This window comes from Scyliorhinus canicula, chromosome 14, assembly GCF_902713615.1.
Source record: "Scyliorhinus canicula chromosome 14, sScyCan1.1, whole genome shotgun sequence".
Taxonomy (NCBI): Eukaryota; Metazoa; Chordata; class Chondrichthyes; order Carcharhiniformes; family Scyliorhinidae; genus Scyliorhinus; species Scyliorhinus canicula.
Genome location: NC_052159.1, coordinates 51499289 through 51524008, shown reverse-complemented (window position 1 = coordinate 51524008; position 24720 = coordinate 51499289). Strand labels below are relative to the sequence as shown.

At 44.7% G+C, this 24720-nt stretch overlaps 1 protein-coding gene across 1 annotated transcript in view; it reads right to left on the bottom strand.

Moving 5' to 3' along the window:
• LOC119977391 (mitochondrial intermediate peptidase-like) overlaps positions 1 to 24720 on the bottom strand; it is a 223117-nt gene that overhangs the window by 178726 nt on the left and 19671 nt on the right. The window contains 2 exon segments of the mRNA XM_038818241.1: positions 20603 to 20606; positions 22162 to 22348. Coding sequence (XP_038674169.1) covers positions 20603 to 20606; positions 22162 to 22348 — 191 coding nt within the window.

Below are 24720 nucleotides of genomic sequence, written 5' to 3'. Positions count from 1 at the left end.
TCTGATCGGGGAGAGTGCAGGGAAAGATCCCACAAGAGGTTGGTGGCAGCTGAAGGGCACAGAAACTGTGGGCAGCAATTTCAGTCTATCAGAATGGTTATTACAACCTGCAGCAGGAAAAGGCAAAAGAAAAAAGTTTTAAAAAATCTCTTTGTGTTGTTGGAAAATTGTGATGGACTGCCCCTTTAAGACCCGAAGTCCGATCCTTATCAGAGGTCCCGATCAGAACAGCTGAAACAAAGAAACCAGCGTGGACTTCAGACTCCTCCCCTTTTTCTCCCCACGAGGCAAGAAGCAAGAACAAAGACACCAGCAGAAACACCAGCGGCACCCGAAGAAGCAAGAAGGACAGCAGGAGCAGCAGCAGGAGAGAAGCGGCCCAAGGCAGACCAGACCAGAAGGAAGACGCCAGCAGCAGGAGCAGAGCCACGAAGACAGAAGAGGAGAAAAAGAGAAAACTGCACCAGGAGACTTGAAAGAGAAAGAGAGAGAGAGAGAGTCTGAAGGCCTCAACAACCAACCAGACAACATCAAAAAGTAAATAAGTTTTTAATTTAATGAGATAAAAAGAGTATGTTAATAAAAATAATTTAACCTGAAAAAGTGGTTATTAGCTTACTTCACTTCCTTAAGAACGCAGGACCCGGACATCATGCCATTAAGGGGTAAGTAAGTAAAATTCTTCAGTGAAGGTAGGAGTTATACCGGGGGATAACTTGAAAGGAGAGTTTGACCCGAATAGCACTCTCAGAGGCCTGTACTGGAGTCAGGGAGGGAGTTCCCTGTCGCCGTTTTTAGAATATTGGCCCTTAAGGTTCTTTGGTATAAAGGGAATTCTAAAACATATAGGTGAATTTAGAAAAACATGGCGCCCAGCGTGGAGGCCTAGAATATTAGAAGTTTCTAGGTAAAGCGAGGCTAGAATATTAGAAGTTTCTAGTTAAGCAGAGTAGGGGCTAGAATATTAGAAGTTTCTAGTTCCCAAGAGCCTAGAATATTAGAAGTTTCTAGGTAAAGCGAGGCTAGAATATTAGAAGTTTCTAGTTAAGCAGAGTAGGGGCTAGAATATTAGAAGTTTCTAGTTCCCAAGAAACGGGTGGAATATTAGAAGTTTCTAACCGGCAAAAAGGCTAGAATATTAGAAGTTTCTAGTCTATGTGTGAGTCAAACTTTACCTGCCGAGTTTAGTTTGGAAAGTCAGGTGTGATTGGCTTTTGTAAGGATATTCTGTGGATCGAGGGGACTGAAGCTCAGGTTGGGTGTGAAAATCAGTAGACTAGAAGATACTGACCCTGAGAAAAAGTCTGCAAGACATTTTGGTGATAGCACTAAAATCTTGCATCCATCTGGTAAAAGGGGCTAAAGAATAAATCATCCTCAGAGTAAGGCGGATTGTGCGGACATTTTCTGGAAAATAGGGACGCTTATATTCAGAAACCAATAATCAATCGACCCTTAACTAGAGCAGGAAGATAGTGCCTTGGTCAGCCTTGGATAGGGCCCAGAAAGGGTACTTATCCTTAATTTCAGAGTGCACCTGAAAGGGACAACCAGGAACAGAACTAAAAATCCGAAAATGGCAATTAGGGTAATTCTCATGCCCTGGGATACGGTCAAGAGAAATGTAGAAATGAAAAGGGAATGGAAGAAATTAAAAGAGCAAAAGAAATCCTGGACAAGCGATATGTATCCAGACGGAGATATCTCCCTCTTTGTTAGAGTGCCAAAAGCCCTGCAATATACAGATTCAGTCAGGGTCCTTAAAGCACTTTGTCAGTTTGCATTTGAAAAGCGAGCTGAATCACTAATCGTATTTGGACACAGACAGAAGCATGCAGCTGCTCAAGTGGGCAAAGTGTGTTCCAAACTGATTAAAATCATTGACGGAGTAAACAGGACAGAAATAATACAGATCCATAGTAAACAAAATTAACTCTGAAGTGGTAGGCAAATATATAAAACAACTGCAGAAAAATGAACCATTAGAAATGGAAAGTGACGAGGAATCAGGCCTAGAATCAGATAGCCGAGAGAATTCGGACTCCTGTGAAAATTTCCCAACGGGATACAATTTTCCATACCCAGATCCAAGTCTGTTTCAGGAAGAAAATTGGCCTCAGCAATCTGCCACACATAAGAAAGAAGCGTTTATCGATCATTTCGTTGAACCACAAGAAAGTGAAGAGGAACAAGGCATAGTTGGGATTATGGCGCCTCCTGTGATGGGACAGGAAGAATTATCATCCTCATCCGAGAATGAGGAAATAGTCAAACCAAAGAGAGGAATAGGGAATAGAAAAAATTCTAAACCATTAGAAATAGGGGATTATAGCGATCACTGGAAACACCAACAACCTTCCACTTATCAACCAGTAAATAAGGATGTACCGTATTATATTTATAATCCAGAAGCAGAAATGGTACACCATAGAGATCAGGAAGGATGGGAAAGAGAGGTTACAGCTAGGGGACTTAAAATAGGAGAAATATTAGGCGGAAGTCAACAAATTGATTCTACGAAATTACTAGAATTACCAAACGTTACCCCCAAAGCTAAAATTTGGCAAATGAGCAAAGGGTATGACAGTTTCGGAAGAGCCATGAGTAGGGTAAGGAACAGCACAGAAACACAAGGCCAGATAATAGCAGCACTAAGACCACAGGAAAGGATACAGAATCGTCCAAGACCCCAAAAAACTGCTCCTACTCCAATGGATAGGGCAAGTTATGCTCCACGAGATAGCCAGGTACCAAGTGCAAGGTTTGAAGAATATATAGAATCGGTGGAAGAGTTTGCACAACATAGTACCCCCTATTTGAGGAAGAACCGGTACGACGACGGATACATTTCTCCGAATATAGGGACCCAGATAGAGGTGCCCCTTTGAGAACACCATGCCCCAGAAGTGAGAAAATAGTTCAGTCATTTACACCAGGTCCAGAGGAAGGACAGGGAGGCATGGTACCGTATAAAATAGTAGCAGCCGTAATGAAGACAGCAGGCCCAAAGAAACATGGGGAGAGTAAATTGAGTATTCACAGAGGTTAAAACAGTTAGCGAAGAAAATGGGGGCATCAGGAGAATCCACCAAATTGATTGATTTACATACAGTGGGAGAAATAGTTACAGGCGAAGTCTCAGATTTAATAAGTGAGTTAGATTTGGGAAATGAGAGAGCTAATTTAATGAAAGAGATGACAGAGGCAGCATATGCAGGGGAACACCTCACACCATATATCGACCGAATATATGAGGTTAATAAGGAAGAGGGGGTCGATGTAGTCAGATTCCTGAGGGAATTAGGACCCAAGATTCCAGGAGGAAAAAGCCTCTCAATATACTGTTAACGACCTCTAGAAGAGAAATAGGAAGAGAACTGGTTAAATTTGATTTGGCAGGCAAAGCATTTAAGGATAAACACACAAAAGGGGAACAAAAAAGAGCAGCTGCCCAAAATAATGTTTCAACACAAAATGCTCAGATTAGACCACCAAACCGACAGATACCTGACAAATCGGAACAAAATCCAGCACAACCAGCAATGCCACAACATGGGTATAATTTGCGGTCACAAGGGCCACCTCCACCACAAAATCTAGATTATTTACCAAGGGGACAATTCCTAGCCCTCAGTCGGGAGGAAAGAGACAGATTCATTGAGGATAGGAGAAGAAGAGCAGCTGGTCAGGGGAGGATTGAGCAAGGTAGATATCAACCACCAGAAGGGTATCCGGGACGCTCGCGAGGGGGATTCCGAGGAGGAGGCAGAGGAGGCCCCGGTATATATGGACAGGATTCGGCTTCTCCCCTTAAACAGGCTATACAAAATCTAACAACAGAAACAGACAAAGGAGAATTAGTAGTAGTATACAAGGGGGAAAGATGTATAGTGGACACAGGGGCTGAGATATCAATGATAAGGGAAGAAGCTGGAAATCCGACAGGAAAGAAATACATAGTAGAAGGAGCATTAGGGAATAAGGATATTAGACCAGAAGTTAGATTGGGAGAATTACTGGCAATATCAGGAACTGATAATCTGATGGCAGGGAAAGATTTAATAAAAATAGATACTGGAAAAATAAGGATATTAAAACCAATTGATAACATGGAGGAAATAAGGAAACAGAAAGAGAAAAGTATTTTAAATGACGAAGCTTGGAAGAAGATGGAAGAAGTACTGATGGGAGCAAACCTAGCGATAGGTAAGAATGACACAGGTTTGCTTAGCCAGCAATTTCAACACACAATTCACGGGGGACAACACAGACCTCAAAAACAGTATCCTTTGCCTAGAGGAGCTAAGAGCGAGCTGGAGATAATAATCAAGGAATTGGAGCAGCAGGGGATTATTCAAGGGGTCACATATGCCTCAACAAATAGTCCACTTCAGGTAGTAAGAAAACCAGATGGTACATTTAGAATGGTAACAAATTACAAAGCTTTAAATAAAGTCACAAAGAAGGACAAGAGATATTTAATAAATCCACAAGCTACCTTAGAGCAAGTCGCGGGAAAAACTTACTTAACTAGTATAGATTTGGCGAATGGATTCTGGAGTGTTCCATTAGACCCAGACAGCAGGGAGAAAACAGCATTCACCTTTGGAACTAAGCATTATGTATATTGTAGACTTCCACAGGGATATGTTAATTCTCCAAATCACTTTCAGGCAATAATCAGGGAGCTGATTCAAGATGATTTGGCCTTAGTATATATCGATGATATATTAATTGGAGATGACGATCAGGACAAATGTGGAAAGAGTGGCCAGGATCATTAAGACACTTGGTGAAGCAGGCTTTAAAATAGGGCTAAAGAAATGTCAAATTGGGAGAAGCGAAGTCAACTATTTGGGTTATTCAGTATCGAAGGAAGGTAGAGAGGCCAGTATTGAAATGAGGAAGAAGATAGCTGAAATTACTGCGCCGGTTTCGAAAAAAGGGGTTCAAAAAATGGGAATGTTGGGATATCTAAGGCCAGTAGTGAAGGACTTCAGTCTCTATGCTAAAGCCATTTATCAAACCTTGAAAGGGGATTTTATTTGGACCAGCGAGGCCCAGAGAGGGTTAGATCAGTTAAAGGCAGCAATTGCGATATCGGGGTCATTAGTTGGGAGACAAGAAGAGGATGATTTAAGCATTAAATTAGACATATATAAAAATGGATATGGTATGGTACTTGCTAATCTTAGCAATCAGACACCTATCAAACATCTGACAGGAAACTGGTCGAGAGCTGAACAAAAGTTTTCAAACATCGAGAAATGTCTAGCAGCTATAACAAAGAGAATAGCAGAGATAGAAAACTTGTCGGGTGGTAAGAAAATTTATGTCACAACTGAGTTTTTGGAGTTAAAGGAGCTAACCAAGAGACAGATTTGCCAGCAAGGCGCGAATACAGCTCGATGGGAAAGATGGGAAACCATTCTTCTAAACCCTGACTTAATGTTTGTTCATAACATTCAAAAGGGACAGAAACTTGATGAGCCAGTTAGTAAAACGGAGTTGGTGAATGCTTGGGTATTATATACTGATGGTAGTAAAGTCAAGAAGGACGAAGAACAAGCCAGATGGGCATTCATTTTAAAAAATTCAGGAAACATAGTAGTGGAGGAACAGGGAATAATCATTGGATCAGCTCAGACAGCTGAGGTAGAGGGAGTATTGCAAGGGTTAAAGGAGTGTCACCAGCGAAAGCTGCAGGAAGTTACCGTTGTAACCGATAGCTTTTTCGTGCAGCAAGGATTGGAGAAAGATTTGGAGTTTTGGAAACTAAACGGTTGGACGAACGGTAGAAATAAACTACTGGAACAGAAAGAACAGTGGGAAGAGATAGATAAAATTTTAGCCGATATGGAGATCCAGACAATTCATCAAAAGCACACACAAAAGGAATTGGGGAACTGTGTAAGGGGAATCAGGAAGTGGATGAATTAGCCAGACTTAGGACAATAATCTTGGGGACTCTTGGGAACTCAGCAGCCGACCATCAAATGATAATTAAGCAAGTACATGAAGCCACAGGACATGGGGGTCATGTTGTAGTCGCAAGGGAGTTGAAGAAGTTGGGACTTAAAATAGCCTATTGGAGACAACATTTAACTGCAGTAAGGAGAAAATGTGAGAGATGTATGGCCTGTGGAGGACAGAGAGGAAATAAAACATATGGGAGCATAAAAACTGAGAAACCAATGCAGGAATGGTCATTAGATTATGCAGGACCACTTTTTCCCAGAAGCAGCAAAGGTAATTTGTATTTTTTAGTCAAAGCTGATAGCTGCACGGGAGAAATTGACCTTAGAGCAACCAGCAAAGCAAATGGAGCCACAACCAAAAGGGTATTGGCAGAAATGATGACCTCCAGAGGTAGACCAGAATCGATCCGAATGGACAACGCGCCACACTTTAGAAACAATACTGTTATTAACTTTTGTGCTGACAGAGGAATAACAATCAATTGGGCCGTGAAATATGCACCTGAGAGTAATGGAATGGCTGAGAGGTCTGTAAGAAAAGTAAAGGATTGGATCATAAAGAATCAGAATAATAAAGGCTGGGATAAAGACATTGAAAGAATAGTATTTGATCTTAATAGCAACCTTGGAACCTCTGTCCCCCAGGGACAAGGAGACCCAAGTGAATCTGGGAATTATCAAGTAGGAGACGAAGTTTGGGTGAAGTTACCAACTAAGACTGCGGGGAAAATCATTCGCGAGACTGTAAAATGTAAAGACAAGATTGTTCAGATTCTGGGTACACATACAATTGAATTAGAGAAGCATGGTGTCTGGAGCAAAATTGTGTCACGCTTGAAACACACGACCCAGTGAGCATCAGAGGAGTTTGAGATTCTTCGAATCTCACTCAGGGGTGCAATGACAGAAGGAGGCTTGACTACATCAAGGATATGGAATATAAACCAGTTCAAAAAGAAATGATGGCAAAAGGAATCCGGAAGTCCTGGAGAGGGCACTTCTGGGATAATCCGAATTAAAGAATAGGGCCCTCTCCACCCTTGATCTGTTCATTTGCTTTTTCAGGTGGAAAAAATTAATAACAAACCAGGTCGCAAGAAGGAAGAGAACTACACTCCAATAACAAACCAGTTCGCGAGAAGGAAGAGAACTACACTCCAGAGAAGAATCTGTTCGACAGGATTGGGGGGAAACTAATGATATAATTGGCTACAAATTTGAGGGAATTAAATGCAAATTAGAATATCAATTAACTGGACATTAGTTGATGGATGATCTGTGGTCTCCATGGGGTATGTACTACGCAGTGGAATCATTAAGGTCTCGGCAGCAGATAGCAGCGACTGACGAGGAACCCCAATATGATCAATGATAATAGGTTAAGAATTTCAGTAGCTTGATACTACGGCGGGAAAATTGTTACCAATGCAACAAAACAATATTGCATTGAAGAACTATAATCGTTGATAAGAAATTTTTTTTATTTTCATGTAAATTGATAGGGACTGTTGTATATATATGAGAAGGGGGTATGTGTCGTTAAATAACTTGATCCGCATTTCTAAACTGTGAATGTTTTAATAGAGGGTTAGTTAGTATGTAATAATGATTGTTCCAAAAGCCAAGAAGCGATGTTTCGATATTGATATTAAATTGTTAACAGTTGAAAATATGTAAAGTGTAACACACAGTCTATTGGTTAGGTAATGTATAAGGTGTTAAGATAAGATAAAAATTTTACTATGTATAGAACAATAGGGAGAATTTGTTTGGGAAGAAAAAAAAAAGACGGTTCAATGCGGTTTTGTAAATGCTGAAATGAAAATATACACGTTGTCAGAAAGATGTTCTCTCATGTAAACCAGGGGTTGGCAGACTTACATGATTCACGACAATGTTAGACATTAATGGGGAAGTTAGGAATACAAGCAGGATCAATTGAACATTTTAAATTAATAAGACTAGGGATCAGTGGGGGTAAAAGATATCACAATTACCACATTCCAATCAGAAATGGAAAACAAGACTCGTATTGACACTGGTCTATGATATGCATACAAATGACAATGATCAGGGATGTAGGTTAGTACAATTGGATGGGGGGACAATAAACCAAATTATAGTAATGTTTCAAATGTCAAGACGGGGTGTTCTGGAAAATACAGAATGTGTCATTTGAAACATAGAGGTCTGCCAACATCTGATCGGGGAGAGTGCAGGGAAAGATCCCACAAGAGGTTGGTGGCAGCTGAAGGGCACAGAAACTGTGGGCAGCAATTTCAGTCTATCAGAATGGTTATTACAACCTGCAGCAGGAAAAGGCAAAGAAAAAAGTTTTAAAAATCTCTTTGTGTTGTTGGAAAATTGTGATGGACTGCCCCTTTAAGACCCGAAGTCCGATCCTTATCAGAGGTCCCGATCAGAACAGCTGAAACAAAGAAACCAGCGTGGACTTCAGACTCCTCCCCTTTTTCTCCCCACGAGGCAAGAAGCAAGAACAAAGACACCAGCAGCAGAACACCAGCGGCACCCGAAGAAGCAAGAAGGACAGCAGAGCAGCAGCAGGAGAGAAGCGGCCCAAGAGACCAGACCAGAAGGAAGACTGCCCAGCAAAGCAGGAGCAGCAGCCACTGAAGACAGAAGAGGAGAAAAGAGAAAACTGCACCAGGAGACTTGAAAGAGAAAGAGAGAGAGAGAGAGTCTGAAGGCCTCAACACCAACCACAACATCCAAAAGTAAATAATGTTTTTAATTTAATGAGATAAAAAGAGTATGTTAATAATAAATAATTTAACCTGAAAAAGTGGTTATTAGCTTACTTCACTTCCTTAAGAACGCAGGACCCGGCATCAATGCCATTAAGGGTAAGTAAGTAAAATTCTTCAGTGAAGGTAGGAGTTATACCGGGGATAACTTGAAAGGAGAGTTTGACCCGAATAGCACTCTCAGAGGCCTGTACTGGAGTCAGGGAGGGAGTTCCCTGCTCGCCGTTTTTAGAATATTGGCCCTTAAGGTTCTTTGGTATAAAGGGAATTCTAAAACATATAGGTGAATTTAGAAAAACACGGTCTCCCTTCTTCTCTAATTCCTTATAAATATACAAAATATGGACGGATGTGGGCCCCGCAGAGGCTGCCCTCACGTGTTTGTGGCGGCCCAGGCTGCCAGACACTGGAGAAGGCGGCAGCAGCATCAATGCAGGATGGTGGTGGCATTTCACGTGCAGACACGCCGCACACCCTGAAGACCTGGCCGCCCATCAGGCAGAGGTAGAATCCACAGGTGGATGACCTCTTCCAGCCCCTGAATTTTCAATGTGCAATTACCATCTCCAGATCATGCACGTGTGCGCACACTCCCCAGGGAGCGTGCATGACAGTTACATACTGGGACACCGGGAGATCCCTGGCATTTTCGAGAACCTCCCCAAGATTATGACTTAGCTCTTAGGGGATAAGGGTACCCGGCTGAGGTGCTGGCGGATGACGTCAGTGCAGAGGCTAGAAACAGAGGTGGAGACCTGATATAATGAGGCACATGATACCACCCGTGCCTCCACCCCCATATGGGTCTCCCAGTTTGTGATGGACTGCTGTGCCATCCACAAGCTGGCACAGCAGCTGGGGGAGATGCTGGAGGAGGAAGGACCCGAGGCCTCGTCTGAGGATCCGGACCATGAAGGGTTGAAGGACAAACTTAGGGAGGTGCCGGAGATATAAAACAGGCAGCGGCAAGGGATCTGCATGCCCAGAGGCTCAGAGAGGCCTTCAATCTCGTCAGATTCTCATAGGAAGAGACTTTGTCTATCAGCTCACCTCCGAGCCCTAATCCTCCCCCCCCCCCCCCCCAACCTATCCTGTTCCACCCTCCAAAACTGGATAACATCACCCCAGGGTGAAGGGCCTGTGTTGGCACTCTCAGTGGATCAATATAGGCAAGAGTGATAACTCACTGTGAGGTTAGCTCTGGTGCTCCTCAGTTTATGCCAATATCCAACTCCTGTATTTCTGCTGACAGCATCCTGCCCATCCTTTGGACGGATCTGCATTGGGTGTGTTTGATCTTGGACCACTGTGCCCAGGGGACGGGGTTGCAATCAGCCTGCCGTGAAGATTAATGTGACAGAGGCTTCACATGTATCAGGTATAACATGTTTTAATTGTGAACATTTGACATTTCTATTCCCCCTAGCTACAGATAATGTGTGCCCCCCCCCCCCCCCCCCCCACACCCACCCCCCCCCCCCCCCCCCCCCCCACCACCTAACCACCTAGGTCTCACTCAATGATCCTCTCCTGATCTTTCGTGTTCCAGGACGTACATCAGAGGTGGAGGCAATGTGTTGCTTTTCACACACTTGCAACGGGCCTGAAGCCAGAGGGCCCCAGCCAACCTACCGGTGTCACTGGCGTCGCCATGCCACCCTGTTCCATGAGAGGTTGCTCTCCATCCCAGCAGGATCCGCCTTCGGGCGATCAACGGAGCAAAGGCTACAATATCTGCATCCGCACCCTTTTCCAACCCTGGCTGGTCCGACACCCCGAATATGGCCTCCCGGGGATCCGGGTCCAGTTTCACATGCACCACCTTGGAAATTACCCTAAACACCTCCTTTCAGTACTCCTCTAGCTTTGGACAGGACCAAAACCTATGAACGTGATTAGCGGGCCCCCGCTACATCTCTACTCCTTCAAAGAATCGGCTCATCCTCGCCCTCGTGAGGTGTGCCCTGTACAACCACCTCAGGTGATCAGCCCCAACCTCGCACAGGAGGTGGAGGCATTTACTCTCCAGAGCACCTCACACCAGACCCCCTCCTCTATAACTTCTCCCAACTTTTCCTCCCACTTTGCTTGTATCCCTTCCAGTGGTGCCTTATCCTCTTCCAAAATAGCTCCGTAAACCGCTGACACTACCCCTTCTCCAATCCCCTTGTCGTCAGCACCTCCTCCAGTAATGTGGAGGCCGGTTCCTCCGGGAAGCTCTGTATCTCCTTCCTGGAAAAATCTCGAACCTGCAGGTATCTAAACATTTCTCCCTGCTCCAGCCAATACTTAGCTTTCAGCTCCCTCAATTGTGCAAACCGACCCCGAAGTAACAAATCTTTTAGCGTCTTAATCCCTTTCTCTTCCCTTTCTGAAAACTTCCATCCCACTTCCCTGGCTCAAATCTGTGGATCCCGCGAATCAGTATTTCCCTTGACACTGCCCCCAATCCGAAGTGTTGGCAAAACTGCCTCCAGATTTTCAATGAAGCTATTATTACCGGACTCCCTGAGTATTTCCCCGGAGCTATCGGAAGCGGTGCTGTTGTTAGTGCTTTCAGTCCCGACCCCCTGCGCAAACTCTCCTCCATTCTGACCCACTGGGAATCAACCCCTCTGACCAGCTCCGCACCTTCTCCACGTTCGCCGCCCAGTAGTACAACATCAGGTTCAGGAGACCCAAATCCCCTGCCTGCCTTCTCCCCCTGGAGCAGCACCTTTCTCACTCTGGCCACCTTCCCTCCTCATATGAACGAGGTAATCCTTCCCTCAATCTCCCTGAAAAAAGCCTTTGGCAGGAAAATCGGTAGGCATTGAAAAATAAACAGAAATCGCGGCAACACATTCATTTTAACCGCCTGTACCCGACCTGCCAGTGACAAGAGGGAGACCATTCCACCTTACCAGATCGGCTTTCACTCTCCCCACCAAACTAGTGATGCTGTACCTGTGAAGCCTCCCCCACTCCCGGGCAACCTGCACCCCCAGATACCGAAAGGGAGTCCCTGCCCTACGGAATGGTAGCCCCCCCCCCACACCCCCGGCCAAGATACCACAAAATACTCACTCTTGTCCAGGTTCAGCTTGTACCCTGAGGAAGACCCAAATACTCGCAGTAGTTCCAATATCCCTCACATCGACGCACTCGGTTCCGACACATACAGCAGCAAGTCGTCAGCATATAAGGACACCCTATGCTGCATCCACACGCCCCCCCCCCCCCCCCCCCCCCCCCCCCGCACTATTCCTTTCCATGCTCCAGAACTTTTTAATGCGATGGCCAACAGCTCAATCGCAAGTGCAAACAGCAGGTGGGGGACATAGGACATCCCTGCCTCGTCCCACGGTGGAGAGAAAAGTATCTCGAGCTGATGTTGTTTGTGCAGACACTCGCCTTTGAATCCTTATATAATAGCTTTACCCAGTTCACAAATCTTGGTCCAATCCCAAACCGCTACAGAACTGCCATCAAGTACCCCCATTCTACCCGGTCAAACACCTTCTCAGCGCCCATTGCCACAACCACCTGTTTCCTTCCCTTCCGCCGATGCCATAACGACGTTCAAAACCCTCCCAATGTTCGAAAAAAGCTGCCTCCCTCTCGCGAACCCCGTCTGATTCTCATCTATCACCTTCGGGAGACACTCCTCCAGCCTACCTGCCAGTACCTTCACCAATACTGTTGCATCCACATTCAGAAGTGATATGGGCCTATACGACCCACACTCCGTCAGATCCTCATGTTTTTTTAGCAACAGTGAAATCGATGCCTGCCCCAAGGTTTGTGGCAACACCCCCTTACCTATCGCCTCTTCAAACATCCCCACCATCAGAGGTGCCAGCTTATCCTTGAATTTTTTTATTACATTCCACCGGAAACCCATCCGACCCTGCCACCTTCCCCGACTACATCCTCCCAATCGCATCCTTTATCTCCTGCTCCACTATTACTCCTTCTAATGTAGCCCTGTCCCCTCCCCTAGCCTCGGGTACTCCAACTCATCTAGAAATTCCTGCATCTCACGGTCTCCCCCGGGTGGCTCCAAGCTGTACCCCTCATAAAACTCCTCAAAAACCTTGTTAATCAGCTCCGGAGCCACCACCAACTTCCCTGCCCTATCCCTCACCTGAAGAATTTCCCTTGCCCCTGCTTCCCTCTGGAGCTGACCTGCTAACGTACGCTTTATCTCCATGTTCATAAACTGCACCCCTTGCTCGTCTCAGTTGGCGCACCGCCTTCCTGGTAGACAGTCGGTCGAAGCTCGCCTGTAGTTCCTTTCCCTTTTCCAGCTTCGCTGGGTCCCCATCTTCTGCATAACTCCTATTTACCTCCAACATCTCATCTATTACCCTCTGCCGCTCCAACCTCTCCTCTTTGTCCACCCTGGCCTTAAATGAAATTACCTTACCCCTCACCACCGCCTTTAGAGCCTCCCAGACAACTGCCTTCGACACCTCACCTGTACAGTTGAAACTTACATATTCCTTAATTACCTTTTCAATTTTTTCACAGAACACTTGGTTCCCCAAAAGCCCCACATCCAGTTTCCACCCCGGCCTCTGCGCTACCCCCTTCTCCAGTACCATATTCACCCAATGCGGAGCATGATCTGACACTGCAATTGCCGAGTATTCCGACCCCTTGACCCCAGCCAGCAAAGCCTTTCCCACCACAAAAAAGCCGATCCACGAGTATACCTTATGGACTGCTGAGAAAAACGAGTACTCCTGTTCCCTTGGGTGCAGGAACCTCCAAGGGTCCACCCCTCCCATTTCCACCATTAGCCCAGCCAGCGCCTTCGCTCCACCCCCCCCGCAATGGGACCAGCGGGCGCAGGCGTGATCTTCCAACCTTGGCTCCAGCACCAAGTTCCAGTCCCCCCCCCACAATCAGCTCATGTGTGTCCAAGTCGGGAATGGCCCCAAACACCTTCTTCGCGAATCCCACATCGTCTCAATTGGGACTGTATACACTTAATAGCACCACTAATCTCCCCTCCAGCACCCCTGTCCCAATCACATATCTACCCCATGATCTGCCACCACCATCTCCATCTGGAAGCGTACCCTTTTGCTGACCAACACCGCTACCCCTTGAACCTTTCCATCAAATCCAGAGTGAATCACTTGACTAACCCAGCCCTTTTTAAATCTCACCTGGTCCTTCACCCTCAAGTGAGTCTCCTGCAGCATTGCCATATCGGCTTTCAAACACCCTTGACCTCTTGACCAGACCTCCTAGCCCTCTCACGTTCCACGTGACTATCCTTACTGGGGTCTCTCCTCCTCCCTCTCCTCCTTCCCTTTCCCCCCCCAGCCCTCCTTATCCACCATCACCATACCACCGGGCCCTGCCCCATGAGCCAGACCCGCCCCTGTCCATTGTTAACATCGAACGCCCCCCCCCCCCCCCCAAAATAAAAGTCTTTGGCGTTACCCTCAGCTTCTCTGGGTACACAAAACCAAATCGCACCCCCTTGTACAATGCTGCCTTCACTCGCCCAAACGTCACTTGTCTTTTTGCCAACTCCACCGTCAAGTCCTGGTAGATCCGAACCGCAGTACCATCCCACAGCACCTCACGCTTCTGCTTCGCCCAGCTTAATACCTTCTCCTTCATGCAGAACTTACGGAAGTAGATAATTACTGCTCTTGGCGGCTTGCTCACTTTGTGCTTCGGCCTTAATGACCAATGAGCTCAGTCTAGTTCGTACCGGGACAGGTTCGCATCCTCTCCCATTAGCTCCGCCAACTTCTTAGCAAAGTATTGTGTTGGCCTTGGGCCCTCTGTCCCTTTTGGCAAGCCCACAATTCTCAAATTGTGCCACCTTGTGCGGTTCTCCAAGTCTTCGAGCTTTGCTCCGAGTCCTCTCTTGACCTCCACCACCCTCCGCAGCTCGTCCCCCATCGAGGTGACCTGGTCGCTGTGCTGTGACACAGCCTCCTCCACTTCCTTCATCTTTTTGCCCTGCTCTCTCACCTCGGCCGATGTCTTTGCCACTGCAACCCTCACCGGGGCGGTTGCTTCCTCCACCAATGACTTCAAGGCCTCCATGTGCCTCGCAAACTGCTTTGCCAGCTCCACCGTCGTCACCTCTTGTAAGTAGTGAAGCCCCGCCTGGCGGTTCGGCTTCCGCCATCTTGTCAGCACTTTTGCTCGTCCTCTCATTCAGCGGCGAACCCGCGTTTCCTCCTTTCTTCGACCCTGCTCTTCGCATCCTTTAGCAGCTTAGTTTTTTTCTTTCTTTTCTTTTGTCTCCCCTTCCACCCTCCTGTCCTTCATCAATCGCAATTATTCTTTTTTTTGAAAAAAACAATTTTTCTTCCTTCACACACAAAAAAAAGGAAGTGGAGAAAAAAAAAACTGTCGCCAAACTTCTTTAAACCTTCTTTCTCTTCACCTCTACATTCCCCCAGAGCTCTCATGGGACCGGACTTCAGCCTTCTTACTTCATCCTAGGTGGAAGCCATCCGATGTGGGACACCCCACCTCCATCGTGCCCTGGTCTCGGGTCTGCCGCCTCGGCCTCCTTTAAGCTGCAGCTCTTCTTGCTGCAGCCTACGCCACCGGAAGTCCCTGGTATTGTTTTTATGATGTTAAAGTTAATAATTCTGTAAGTTTGTTTTAATTTACCAGATACCTATTTGTGCGTAGAATCACTCCTGCCTGGAGCAAACTATCTTTTCCTGCCAGTCTTACAAATTAAATGAAAAATTGGAGTTTCAGTCCAGTATCCCAGCAACTGTTGGGGTCTGGTCCGCGATCGTAATAGCGTCTAACTCGGTCATGACCCCTGTAGGTGGCTCTTGAATAAAATTTACAACTTTAATCCAAGTCGTGAAATTCCACATGTGGAGATATGATTATAAAATATATCCACTGACTGAGCAACCACAGCTGTCAGGGGCAAAGAATTCCAAAGCTTCATAAAGCTTTAAGTGCAGGAATTTCTCTTCATCCAGACTCCTAAATGGCTGACCCCTTATTCTGAGACTATGACCCACAGTTTTACCCTCTGGCCAGGAAAAATAATCTCTCAGCTTCAGAATCACACAACTGCTCGCAGGGCATGCAACCCTCAATTGAAATTCAAGAAGCACAGTTGTGAAGTGTAATTTTAACTGACAGCAACTTTGGACAGTTTGTTCTCTCTCTCTTCTCCCCCCCCCCCCCCCCCCCCCCCCCATCAAATTGGCAAATAGTAATTTTAAATTATTCTAGCAGCACACAGCAACTTCCAAGAACCAGTGGGGAGAAGTGGGATTTTGATCTAATCAATTTTACATTAAAACTATCAAGGAAATTCAAGAGTTACAAAGAACCAAAGAAAATTATGCAGCAAGATTGACCCGCTCACCGGCAATGACTAGAGATAGGAAAGACTCAAAGAAATTGAAAGCAGTTGGCAAGGGAGATAAGAATTTGTTTCCACTTCTGGGAGACACCAAAACCAGGGGCATTACAAGACCAGAAAAACCAATAGCAAGTTCTGGTGAAACTTTATACCCAAAGAGTATTAAAAAAAATCAAACTCTCTCACACTAAAAGTAGTTTCTGCAAACAGCAGCTAGAAAGCAAATTAGCGAGAAAGGAATAGAAGTCTACACTGACACACTTAGATAAAAGGAGAGTTCGAAGAAAGCTTGTGTGGAGCATAAATGGCAGAACAGACCAAATGGCATGAACAACTTGCTTGTGCTTCATGCTTTATGAGCCATTATAAAGAAATATTGAACAGCCTGCAGAGACAAACTCTGACCAAGGGGTGGCTCTGCAAAGCCAACTTTAAAATTTTAGGAATGTGAACTATCTTAGATAAGCAAGTCAGGGCTCATGGGGTTGTGGGCAAGGGTCATAGATTAGCACAAATGGAGAGTTTATTAAGAGATAGGAAGCAGGATGTAAGAATAAATGGGCAGACAAACAGACCCAGAGTAATGAATCCAAGTTTGCTTATGATACAAAGCTAAGTGGAAATGTAAGCTACGAGAAGCTACAAAGAGATGTAAACTGATTTAGCGATTGGGCAACAAGTTGGCAGACGCAGAATATTTTCAGGAAGTGGGAAGTTATTCACTTTGGTAGAAAGAACAGAAACAAATATTTTTTTTAAGGCATAAAGCTTCAAGATGTTGGCATTTTGAGAGATTTGAATGGATCCATACAAGGAACACAAGTTAGCATGCAGGCACTGTAAGCATTTAGGAAGGCAAATGGCACATTGACCTTTGTTGCAAGAGGATTGGAGAACAACAATAGAGAAGTTATGCTGCGTTGTGCAAGGGTTTGGCAGGACCCTACTTGGTGTACTGTGGCAGTTTTGGTCTCCATATTTAAGGAAGGATATACTGGCATTGGAGAGTGGTACAGGGAAAGCTCCCTAGGTTGATTTCTGGGTTGCCCTGATTGAGTGAATTGGGTCTATATTGTCTGGAATTTAGGTGAATGATAGATGATCTCATTGAACAATACAAGATTGTGAAGGATCCTGACAGGACAGAGAGGCTGATTCCCCTAGCTGAAGAACATAGATCACTGAATCACAGTCACAGGAAAAGGAACTGATCATTTAGGATTGAGATGCTAAATTTCTTCAGTCAAAGTGTTGTGAATATTTGGAATTCTCTACCTCAAGAGGGTTGCGGATGCTTCACCATGGAATATGTTTAAGGTTTAAATACATTTTTGAAGTCTCAGGGAATCAAGGGATATGGGGAGCAGTGGTAGGAAAGTGGGACTCTATGCAGAAAATGAGCCATGACTATAATGAAAGGAGAGCAGGTTTGACAGGCCATATGGTCTACTTCTGTGCATTTTTTAAAGTTCTTAATTAATTGAAGTATCTAATTTTCGCTGCTCTCCCCATTGGCTCATAATGGTGCCCGACTCTACTTAAAGAAAAAAATCTGCAACAACACAGTATCATGATTAGTTTGAATCTTATTTCTCTCTTCACCTAGATGTAGGAGTCTGGAGTCTCTCTTGCAGGCTCGAGCCTCCTAGTCTTCTTCATGCCCCGCACTTGCTCTCAATCCTTGCACCAGGCCCTTTCTTCTCTCTCCCCCCCCCCCCCCCCCCCCACACACACACACACAATTGGCAACCACAATCCCCAATGCTTTAATTTCACTGTGAATTTCCTGCTGAAATCAAACTCAACTTTTCCCACCATGCATTGTCTCTGTGAAGTCCAATGCCGCTCACCATTAAGATATCTTCAATCTCTGATATGACACTGAGCTTAGACCATGAGAAGTACAGACTTATGCCTGGGATCCAAACAATGAGTGGAATAATATGATTTGAAGCTAAAGAAAGATTCAGAATTATCACTAGTGGTACAAAATGAGGCAATGTTGAAACAGTTCGATGCACTATATCAACACAAGGGCCTACACTGCTGTGAAGTACACTGTGGGCAGCATGGCAACACGGTAGCACAGTGGTTAGCGCCGTTACTTCACAGCGCCAGAAACCCGGGTTCGATTCCCGGCTTGGGTCACTGATTGTACGGTGTCTGCACATTCTCCCTGTTTCTGCGTGGGTTTCCTCCCACAGGTCCCAAAAGATGTGTTTGTTAGGTGAATTGGACATTCTGAACTCTCCCTCAGTGTAAGTGAACAGGCGCCAGAGTGTCCTGAATAGGGAATTTTCACAGTAACCTCATTGCAGTGCTAATATAAGCCTACCTGTGACACAAGTCCATTTAGATGCTATGGTTAATAGTAATGCATGGTGTTTACACATGTTAAACAAAATGCGGTCTCCTGCAAATTGTAATTCATGCTAGCGTTTGCACTTTTGGAATCAACTGTAACCCAGAAATAAAAAAGAAAATATGAGTCAGGTCTAAAAGCAATTATACAAACAGATTAATAATGTTGCCATCTCTCTTTCTGCACCTGGTTCCACGGGTTCAGATCACTTCCATTGCGTGTGGAGCACCACCATTGTGCTAAATGGGATAGACTTCAAACAGATCTAGCAACTCTAGATTAGACAACAATGAGACGCTGTCGTCAGCAGCAACGTAAGAAGTCTTACAACACCAGGTTAAAGTCACCTGAGGAAGGAGCAGTGCTCCGAAAGCTAGTGTTTGAAACAAACATGTTGGACTTTAACCTGGTGTTGTAACACTTCTTACTGTGCTCACTCCAGTCCAACGCCAGCATCTCCACATCACGATCAGCAGCAACAGTATTGGACTTAGCTACAATTTGTAACTTCATGGCTCAGCATAATCCCCACTCTAGCATTACCACCAAGATAGGGGATTAACATTGGTTCAATGAAGAGTGCAAGAGGGCATACCCAGAGCAGAACCAGGCATACCTAAAAATGAGGTGTCAATCTAAGAAGCTGCAAAACAGGACCAAAAAGCATAGATAGCAAGTGATAGAAAGAGTTAAACAATACAACAACCAACGGATCAGATCTAAACTCTGCAGTTCTGCCACATCCAGTAGTGAATGGTGGTGGTCAATTAAAAACAAACTGGAGGAGGTGCGCCACAAATATCCCCACCTTCAGATGATGGGGAAGCCCAGCACAACAGTGCAAATGAAAAAGACGAAAGCATTTGCAATAATCTTTAGCCAGAAATGCCAAGTGGATGATGCCAGTCTTCAGCCAATTCAATTCTCTCCACGTGCTATCATGAAACTGTTGAAGGCACAGACACTGAAAGACTATGGGTCCTGACAATATTCCAGCAAAAGTATAAGACGTGTGCTCTAGAACTTGCTGCACCCCTAGCCAAGCTGTTCCAGCATAGTTACAAAGTGAAAAATTGCCCAGGTCATCTCCTGTGCACAAAAAGCAGGTCAAATTCAACCCAGCCAAATTACTGTCCTATCAGTCGACTCATCAGTAAAGTAATGGAAGGGATCAAGTGACACTTGCTTGGTAATAGCTCGCTGATACTCAGTTTTGGTTCCGCCAGGATCACTCACCTCATTTCAGCCTTGGTTCAAACATGTACAAAGAGCTGAATGCGAAGTGAGGTGAGAGTGAGTGCCCTTGACGTCATGGCAGCATGTTACCGAATGTGGCAGCACGGAGCCCGGGCAAAACTGGAATCAATGGGAATCAGGGGAACAACTCTTCGCTGGTTGGAGTTATAATGAGCACAAAGGAAGATGGTTGCGGAAGGTAAATCAGCTCAGTTCCAGGGCATTACTGCAGGGGTTCCTCAGGGTAATGTCCACATCCAACAATCTTCAGTTACTTCATCAATGACCTTCCTTCCATCATGTCAGAAGTGGGGATGTTTGCTGATGATTGCACAATGTTAGGTCTCATCTGGAGCGCTGCTCCAAATTCTTGGCACCATGCTCGAGGAAGGGTGTGAAGACAATGGAGAGAGTACAAGGGAGATTCACAAGAATGGTTCCAGGGATAATGTGTCGCGATGGAGAATAGATGGGAGAGGCTTGGTTTGTTTTACGTGGACAAAAGGTGGAGAGGAGACTTGATTGAATTATTGAAGATGCTGAAGGGTGTGGACAAGATAAATGGTGAGAAACGGTGTCAAGAATGCATCAAAAGCTAGAGGGTATAGATTCAAAATAATGGGCAAAAGGAGAAGAAGTGATGGGAAGAATATTTATTTCACCCAGAGGGTGGTTGGCATATGGGACGTACTTCCAGATACAGTGGTGGAGGCAGGTTCAATTGAGGTATTCAAAAGGGAATTGGATTGCTATCTAAAAAGAGAAAATGTGCAAGGTTACAGGGATAAGGCAAGGGTGTTGGACTAAGCAGAATGCTCCTCCAGAGAGCTGGTGCAGGCTTGATGTGCCAAATGGCCTCCATTAGCACTAAAGATTTTGCGATTCTGTTTTCAGCACCAATCATGACTCCCCTTGATATCGCTGAATCCCCACTATCAAATCCTGGGGGTGACCATGGACCAGAAGCTGAAATGGACTAGCTATGCAAATTCTGTGGCAACAAGAGCAGGTCAGAGCCTCGGAGACCTGCGGCATGAAACTCGCCTCATTTCCCAAAAGCTGTCCACTATCTACAAGGCACAAGTTAGGAGTGCGGTGGAATACTATCCACTTGCTTGAATGAGTGCAGCTGCAACAGCATTCAAGAAGCTAACACCATCTAGGACAAAGCAGCCTGCTTGATAGCACCACAACCACAAACATTCACACCCTCCACCACCAACACAGAATGGCAGCAGTGTTTACCATCTACAAGATGCACTGCAGCAACTCACCAAGGCTTCTTAAATGGCTCCTCCCAAACCCACAACTGCTACCATCTAGAGGGACAAAGGAAACGGACACATGGGAACACCAACACTTGGAAGTTCCCCTCCAAGCCACTCACCATGCTGACTTTAAAATATATTGCCGCTCCTTCACTGTTGCTAGGTTAAAATCCCGAACTCACTATCAGCACTGTGGGTGTACTTACGCACTGTGGGTGTACCTACACCACTGGACAACAATTAAGGCAGCTCCACCGTCTTTTCAAGGACAATTAGGAACAGGCAATAAATAATGGCCTAGTCAGTAATGCGCACATCCCATTGATTAATTTATAAAACATTGATGCTCCCTCTCCCAGCCTGGAACCTCTTTAACTTCCCCTCAGTTTCAGCTCCCAATTGCAGCAACATTCCCACTTCCTGATATCTTGTCATTCCTTCATACAGCTCTTCCAAAATAAAGAATGCATGACCAGCCTTGCTTTCAAAAAAGTCTAATTTGTACCAAGAACAGAAGCGGCTGGGAGAACACACAAGGTCTGGCAGCATCTATTAGGAGAGAAAGCAGAGTTAGCGTTTCGAGTCCTTTGACTTTTCGTCAGAACTGTCCTTTGTCCTACATCTTAAACACTTTATTGTTAAATAATCCCACGCATGTATTGTTTCAATGCAAACCCCCATTTCCCCCTCCAGCATCCAGGCCACCTGTCTTTTGTTCTTAAAGTTGCAACTTTTTGTTGCAATTTCTTACAGCTCTAACACATTATCCCTCCCTTCAGTTCTGACAGTCAAAGGACCCGAAAGTTAACTGCTTTCTCTCCTAATAGATGCTGCCAGACTAGACCGTTTTTCCAGTATCCTCGGTTCTTGTTTCAGATTCCAGCATCCGCAGTATTTTCACAAATTTTACAATTTGTACCATTTTGTCCTATCATAGGAAACAAAAACATTTAAACTAAAGAATAGCAAGAACTGTAATCCAATAATCCATCAAGCAAGCTCCTTTATTTGCAGTCCTTGCAACATTTTCATATACAAATTATTTAAACACCAACTATTATAAATGCAACTTGTGCTGCAAGTCAGTTGCTACTGAATCACAATGAATGATTAGAAATATGTATTAAATATATGAAGCTCTAAATTGTGCATAATACACAAAAGGAATTCAACACAAACTTTGTCCAATACATCAAACTTACCAAATCATCGGATGCATCTGCATGAAGGCCGTTGATATGAATGTGATCCTTTTGTATTGAAAAAAAGTGATGAATGTGTTCTGGGATAGCATTTTGATCAATCTTGTTGGGGAGATGAGTGCCCAGTAGAAAACTATTGTTCAAGTCCAGCATTTGAACATTGAGGTTTACCACCCTTCTACGCTATAAAGACAAAAGATACAACATATTCTCAGATACATGTGGGAGGGGTGGAAGCAAATATCATGGGGAGGGATTGAACAGTGCAATTTAAGCCATATTTTAGTATATTATATCTGATTTCACAGGTGCGCATTGCAGGAAATCACAGATCAATCTCCATGATATGCCACTTATTAAAATAGGAACTCACTGGCTGTACACACAACATACTTCCTGAAAGTAGATCAGCCCTTGCATTTCCAACATCAACTATGTTATTCAGGGAAGATACAGTTCAGCCAAATATTTCTTCATAAAAAAGGAAAAGGACGATATATTCATTGGCATGTGACTAATCTTACGGCAGCATTGGAAGGTAGCTTTCAGCAGCTGTCTCATGATCTCTCAAATGTTCCCAACTGATTTGCATTAATTTTTGGTTATTTATAAAACTGTAGCCCAAGCTCCCTTTCACACAAAGCCATAAGGCAATTCTCATGCAGCTCCACAAAGGTCTAGCCCCTTTGGATACAGGGATCTTCTAACATGTGCCCTGATATGCACCTCCATTCTTCAAACTTCATTTAAGCATCAGTCAATCTTTCAGCTACTATGCCACTGTTATGTTGATATCCCTTATAAAATCACTTCATAATACTGCCACTCTTAAGTTGCTTGCTCAGTTGATAGCCTCTGGGCCAAAACTTTGTAGGTTTGGATACTAAATCATGATCAGAGCTCAGAGTTAAGATCGCGTTACTGTACAGGAGGGTCTTAGCCAATATTTTCCCTCAATCAATTCTACCAAAATATTCAGTGCTTTCCAGGGAAAACACAGGCATAGAATGTCCGCTGCTTTTTGCAAAATAGTGTCAGCCTTGGCACAGAGGTAAAACTCCTGCCTCAAAGACACAAGTCATGGACTCAAGCTCCACTGAAGCTAAAAGAGGGCACAAGACTTGCACTCGGCGTATTTCTGAATTGCTAGTAATTTCTGTTTCAATGAGACATTAATAAGAGGTCCTTTTTTCCCTCTCAAGTGGCTGTAAAAATCCCGTGGCACTATTTGAAGACAGCCAGGGGCATTATCCAGATTTACTCCCCAACAGCATCCCAAAATAATACTACTAAGACAGATCAGCTGGTTCTTTATCATATCGGTATTTCTCGGAGGTCTTATTCTGTGCAAATTAGCTGCAGTAACTACAGTGGCTTGTTTGAAATTAACAATATGCCTTTTATATAACATGCACATATATAAAATCAGCTTGAAACAGATAAGGGAATTAAGCAAAATATATAATATTTTCTTGATCAGAATGTTTCCTGCCAGCAGGGAAGGAGGCATTGCTGGATTTAGTCCTTGGAATGAAATGCATGGGGGAGCATGGTAGCACAAGTGGTTAGCACTGTGGCTTCACAGCGCCAGGGTCCCAGGTTCGATTCCCCACTTGGGCACTGTCTGTACAGCGTCTGCACGTTCTCCCAGTGTCTGCGTGGGTTTCCTCCGGGTGCTCCGGTTTCCTCCCACAGTCCAAAGACGTGCAGGTTAGGTAGATTGGCCATGATAAATTGCCCTTGGTTACTAAAAAGGTTAGGAGGGATTATTGGGTTATGAGGATAGGGTGGAAGTGAGGGCTTAAGTGGGTCGGTGCAGACTCGATGGGCCGAATGGCCTCCTTCTGCACTGCATGTTCTATAAGTGGGGAATTTCATAGTGAGGGGGCATCTCAAAACAGTGATCGGAAGTTTACATTCATTGTGGAGAAGAACAAGGTACAATCCAAGATAAAAAGTATTTAATTGGAGAGCTAACCTCAGCAATTAAGGAGGAATCTGACCCAGGTAAACTGAAATCAAGGCTGTCAGCAAAAAAGTAATGGAGCACTGGCACTTAGATAGATTGGGCATCGTATACATGCATTTTCAAAGAGGAAAGGGAGGGCAACCTAAGCCAGCACTACTTGAATGATGAAGGAGTTTGTGAGTAGGTGACATTGAAAGGGGTGTATATATAAAAAGTACAGAAAAATGATAATGGAAATAAGAGGGACAAAGAAACAGTACAAAAATAGATTGGCAGCTCACACAAAATAACCCAAAAGGTGATCAATAGCCATATTAACTGTAAAAGTCAGTTAGAGAAGTAGAACCTAATATGTAGCTCAACAGTTGGAGGAAGAAGGGATGGTTGAGGTAATAAGTGTGTATTTGCACTGGTGTTTATGAAGAAAGAGAATTTTACCAAAGCTAGAGTAAACAAGGAGATGGCCAAGATACTGGGCAAGATAAAAATGTAAAAAGTGGTAGAAAGCCTAACTGTGCTTGAAGTGAATAAGTCACTTGGACTGATTGGGATGTATCATTGGTTATTGAGGAAAGCACGGTATAAT